The 5951-nt window shown below is 42.0% G+C and overlaps 1 protein-coding gene across 1 annotated transcript in view; it reads left to right on the top strand.

Annotated features, from left to right (window-relative positions):
• Nucleotides 1–1973, top strand: part of tmem179ba (transmembrane protein 179Ba) — a 4371-nt gene extending 2398 nt beyond the window's left edge. The window contains exons 3-5 of the mRNA XM_035675731.1: nt 389–502; nt 1164–1242; nt 1559–1973. Coding sequence (XP_035531624.1) covers nt 389–502; nt 1164–1242; nt 1559–1750 — 385 coding nt within the window. The 3' untranslated portion in view covers nt 1751–1973. The remainder of the gene's footprint in view (nt 1–388; nt 503–1163; nt 1243–1558) is intronic.
• The last annotated feature ends 3978 nt before the right edge of the window (nt 1974–5951 follow it).

Genomic DNA, 5951 nt, shown 5'->3' with positions numbered 1-5951 from the left:
GCGGTTTCACCAAAAAAATGATACTTCACTATTTCTATAAACCTTTTGCGGTGATATAAATTGAAAAGCATTATAAGTGTAACAAGTGGCACAGTTCAAACAGGATAAAAAGCCGTTAACTATCATACCTTCCAAAATAATAAGAATTACATACAGCCTGCAGATCTGGTGAGGAGGCAAAACAAACATGGAGTAGATCAAAAGTGGATTTGCCACATTGCAACATAGTGCTATCTTACATGCAGTAGTTTGACATCACTTCCTCATTTGTTCCAAGGTTGAAATAACACTTCTATTCTATTCTGCGATTTCTCTTTTCCATCACCTCAACAAAAAAAAAAGCTCCCAGCTCTTCTCACGCTCTTTCTGTTTGTTCTGTCCTCCGCAGGGAGCGCATGTGGATGAACCTGATGGTGGCTGTGTGCGGCACCTTCCTGTTCTTCCTGCTCATCACGGGGTGCATGTTGAAAAGATCGGAGGTCGCTCGTGCACCTGGCATACCGCGTTCCACTTAACAGGTGGAGCTTCAACCGAACACACACACAGACACACACTGCAGCACGGGCATGCACAGACATCTCCACACAAACCCAAAACCTCTCACAAATAAGTCATGAATGAAACTAAAAACAACATTTGAAACCCGGCCTAGTTTTACTTCACGTTTGGTTGCTTTCTAATTTCTTCAAGCGTTTGTTTGTTTGTTCATATGAAAGCAGTTCCATGTCATTTATTTTTGTGCCTGTAATCATGTTGCACTGGTCCCATGACTGGACTTATTTTAAGATGTCCCCTTTCTTTCTTCAAAATGGCATCAGCACTTTGCAAGCTGAAAACACTGGAACAACCACTGAGGAGTTATTCATCTTTAAATGACTCAACTTACATATTGCTGTTCTGAAAGATCAACACTTAAAAGAGGAAACACCAGTAAAAAACATTATTTATTTAAACTCTGGCTTGTCGTGGTCCATCTGCTGCAGCTGCTGCTTTGTTCATACACTAACTAAACACCACAAACTTTAAGTTGAAGACAAATCCATCAACGGATTACGTACTGTATAACCATTGAACCGAAGTGGATATGTGGATACGGTTATCTACTGTTGACAGTGATTTGAAAGGGTTGAAACTTAATTATGTGTTTTCTAACTTCTCTCAAGATGTGAGGAGGCCCAGACCAGAAAATGGGCCAGTCCAATTAAAGGAGGAAAGTTCTACAACAGTCTATTCAAAGCCGAGGTCAGTTTTTTACTTTGTTTAGAATCACATGGGTACAATTGCAAAGAAATTGCATAACGCTTGCATTACAGTCAATTAAAGTGGCAATATGGTTATGCCTAAGTTAATCACCTCTTCAATTTAATAAGTGGAAAGTTTTCCTAACATTCGCAGGAATAAGAGCTCTTAAACGGGAAGTGAGCAGAAGGATTTCTTTCCACAAGATGTGCGAATTAACTCCTAAAAGTGCAACGTATAGCAGCTGATTCAGTCAGCATTACTGTTCATTCTTCATCTTTGTGTGTCATGTGTTGCCTCCTCCCTGACTCCCCCTCAGACGGCAGTGTGGGTCAACTTCTTCTCCTGGCTCATCATCGGGGGTCTGGTGTTCATTCAGAGGCGTCAGAGCTCCGGGACGAAGCCCATCGTAGGAGGGTTTGGGGGGCCTGCCGGAGGCCTTTTCGGGGACCCGGGAGTGACGGCTGCAGAGACGGAGCCATTTTTCAACCGTCCTGCAAGGCCACAGTGAGGCTGCCACAGATGATTTACAAAAAACAAACATGACAATGTGGGAGTAGATGTGGAAAAAAGGGTAAATACATTTAGTGTACACATCCTTGTATCCCAGTGAATACACATTTTTTTAGATACTATATGACAATCAGTAATCTGTGAGTCAGCTTTGGGGGTTTTGCGAACACCGATACAAAACACACACTGCCCCTCGACGAGGATGGGATTCGAACCCNNATCGCCTTAACCACTCGGCCACCTCGTCTGTTTCAAAGAGATCAATAAAACCAACAAGAGCGCAGAGCCTGTTGGGCCTAATCCAAAGATTGAACCTGTTACCCATTACCCACATTTACTCACAGACCAAAGCCGCTAGAAACGACTGATCACTGGATCACACATAAATGTGGATTCGTTCATTCAGGAAGTGATCGTGGTATATTTTGTTTACATAACCAAGGAAATTGAGAATGTTTATTGCAGGCATTCATTTGTTTTTATTTCATCAGTGTGCTCAAATCTTTTTTTTTTGATGATGCACCGGGAAGACGCTCATTCACTCATTTGACAAGTTATTAACTACATGGTCCTCAAAATTCCCGTTTTATTTAACCCTTTGAAAAGGGTGCTGTTGTGAGTCTCTCCTCTGTGCCCACCAGTTTTATTTCTGTAAGTTTATTCTTTATTTATGATGAGTTGTTCCATTTGACGTTGAGGCCGACTGTCTCTTCTCTTCATTTTGTCTTAAAATTGTTGTCATTGGATCTCAATCTGTGAACAGAACACTGCTTAAAGAATCACTCGCCACAGTTTGAGACAACAGGAATTACATTATATTACATTATGTTACCAATGGATTTTAACTTTTAGGTATGACACATGTGCTCCCAACCAACCCTACGTTTACATCTAATATGCAGTCTAGGTTCAGTCACAGGTGCTCATTAAGTACTCCAATCTGATCCTGTGTTTGCTCTGTTGTACCTATGAGTTAATGTACCTATAAAGGCTGTATGTCAAGATATCAACCCTTTGGTTTGTAGTGATGCTTTTTGACACGTGTGTGCTACTTTTTAAACCAATAAACCAAAGAGTTGAAACATAACGGCTCTGATGTTTTTCTTGTATTTCAGAGGGGATGGAGAGACGACGCTACATATGTCGAACTGTGTCTCCCTCTGCTGGTTGATAACCAGTAATGACTCACTTGTACCAGAGATACATTAGTAAGGTATTTTATGTGCTAAATGTAGTATACTCAGTGTGTCATTTAATAATCACTTTTATTCTGCATCTCAAAATGAGTGCCATCCCACTCTAACAGTTTAGTATGTTATTATATTATATATTATATATATATATTCATTTTAGCTCAGCCTAATAGACCACTGCCTGGCTAGGATTCTGACTACTGATCCAGCCAGTTTCACCACACCTGGTAAGATCTGTCTATATCAGCAAACCCAAAAATAAATTTAATACTTATAATTACATCTGTATTATTCCTCAGAATACACATAAAACATACATTTAGAAGTCAATCTGTACACTGGTAGTGAATGAACACATACTGTAGCTGCATGACCTGGAATATAGATTCATTATTTGGCCATCAGTCAATCATCATTGTTATTTTGAAATGGAAGGAAGCATGACTGAATGACCAGTTACCCGACAGATCAGAAATAGACAGAACGAGCCTGTGATTACAACATGACTCATTCTCTCTATCCTTAACTGTCTAATCTCTGTGGATTACCTGACCCTGCCTGAGCCCTGAGGAAGAGAGAAAGTGAGGAGAGACGGGACTAGAAAGAGAGAGCCGGGTGGGGATGCAGGACGGAGAGAAATAAAATAATATAGGGAAGACCTACTGGCATTTTAAAGGAAAAACTTCTTCTGCAAGTCCAACAACCTCTCCCACCATCTACACCTAAAGTATTCCTGGAGTTACTGTCTGCTTTACTTCCTATACATATACAGGAAGTGTGTAAAGGACAACGAAGAGGAGAACGCACTCTGGAGGACATCAGTCTTCAACTTGAGTCTCAGAAGACGACCACAAGGCTTGTGATAAACTTGACTCTGGAGTCCATGGTAAGACATTGTCATATTGGGCTGCTGATTGGAATAATAAACTACAGTAAGATACAAACATATATGAGGGACAAAAACCTACTGGTAGGATAGGGATAAAAGAGAAACACAGAGAAGAGCAGTGGACAGTGTAGACTGAGCTAAGCCATGATAAGCCTCTTTAAGCTACTTCACTCTCCACAGATCAAATGTTCTGTTTTAAACCTGTTGATCTGTGCTGGACGTCTGACTGCGAGCTACTGATTCATTTTATCCAATTTTTTTTTATCTTGTTCACCGCCAAATCAGATCAAAACTCTAGACAGTAGAGCAGAGTCTTCAAACGTGTTGTAAGCCATCTTCGTAGTTAAAATAAGTGTTAAACAGCTGTACATTTTCCATCCCTCATATAGAGTGTTCAGTCAGTAACGCAGGTCTCCCAGTCCCCCCTCTGTGCAGTAAGTAGAGAATACATTTTCCAGTATCCCGTTCCCAGTTCATCCAATCAGGAGAAAGAACTCCACAAAGAGGCGGTCCACAAGGGAAGGCAGCAAATGTTAAGTGTGGTGACGTGAGGAGGAGGAGGGAGGGAGGGACTGCTAACTAAGAACTGACAGGAAGTTAGCTAAAACAAGAAAAAAAAAAACACTTTTAAATCTCAAAATTGACTTACAGAGAGCCTTTAAACTGGACAAGCATCTGACTGCTTCAACGTCTTTGAGACAATCACTGTGCAGTCTCCAGCTCCACTGCTGATGTTTTGACCTCTGACCTCCGTCCCTCTGTCTCTGTCCCAGGACATGTCTAACAGTCAGTGTGAATCAGTGGCAGTGAGCGTGGAGTCCCTCCTGAACGATGCCAAGAGGATGCAGACGCAGTGCCGTGAGCGCAGCCAGCAGCTCTCCATCGCCGCCACGCAGCTGAGGGTGGAGTCAGCCGCCCTGAGGGAGCAGTGTGAGGCCTCCCAGCTCGACATGGCCCGAATCCGCCGGCAGCTGGATGAGCTCATGGACACCAAGGCCGCCTTCGAAGCCAGGGAGAGGCAGGCGCGTAAACTCAGCAAGCAGCTGTGAGGAGATGAGGAGGAAGGGGGGTTAGTGATTGGTTGAGACCACCTGATTGGCACCCAGGAGAAAGGAGGATAGAGGGGGTGAGGAGAAGAAGGGGTTCATGTCTAGAAACTCTGAGGGGAGAAAAGGTCTAGGAAGAGAGACAGTAGACAGACAGTAAGAAAACAACAGACAGGAGGGAGGGAGAAGATGCGATGGGAAAGAGAGTCATGAGAAAGAGCGAAGGAATAAGAAACAATCTGAAGCCAGCAGCAACTTGAAATGGTTACTAGAAAGTTGGTGTCAAACTCAACAGATCAGTGTTGTTTAGGACAAGTATTGTTGACAATAGCAAGTTTATCTTGACATCTCATTGAAAAAGTAAGAAGCCTACAAAATACAAAACTGTGTGTAGTTTGTTAGTGAACTGGATGACTGACAGCTCCGTCCTGTTCTTCTTTGCTTTTGCTGCTATGTGAAACAGATAAACTGGGAATGTGCACTGAAAATGTCATCCATATCCTCTTTCCCACGTTTCATGACAAATAAACACAGTACGAATACTCTTGTCTCTTGTTATTAACATATCTTCAAGTCACTCATTTAAAAATATATATTATTTTGCTTCGTATAAACTCAACTACATATGATTAGGCATATGAGGTCAGTGGGTCAACGTTGATAAAGAGCAACCAATATCTGTTGAGGAATTAGTTTGTGAAGTCTTAATGGGAATGAGAAAAGGCGTGTTTTACCCCACATTTATCCCGAAATGTCTGCGATATAATTTAAAGTTGCATGTTTTTACCTTAAACTACCTCATTTGCCTCTGGGACCCAGGGGATGAAGAAGACTGTGCCATTTGTGACAGCCAGCAGAGGGAATGGACGAGCACAGCTACACATCAACATAGAGATAATAAAGCTGGACAGTTGTTGGTCTGTCTAATCGCTCAACTGTGTTTTTCATTTCTAATTGAGATTAGTTGCACTGACATGAGAGAAGCTGTCAGAAACTGCAGAAGCTTAACAATGTAATTATAAATGGCGTCCGTGTTGTTACATAGCAGCTCTACAATGATGAGAGGGAAAC

This window comes from Morone saxatilis, unplaced genomic scaffold (genome assembly GCF_004916995.1).
Source record: "Morone saxatilis isolate NCDOM2014 unplaced genomic scaffold, NCSU_SB_2.0 Contig4, whole genome shotgun sequence".
Lineage (NCBI taxonomy): Eukaryota > Metazoa > Chordata > Actinopteri > Moronidae > Morone > Morone saxatilis.
Note: the sequence above shows the minus strand (reverse complement) of the source record. Positions and strands in the feature narration are given on the sequence as shown.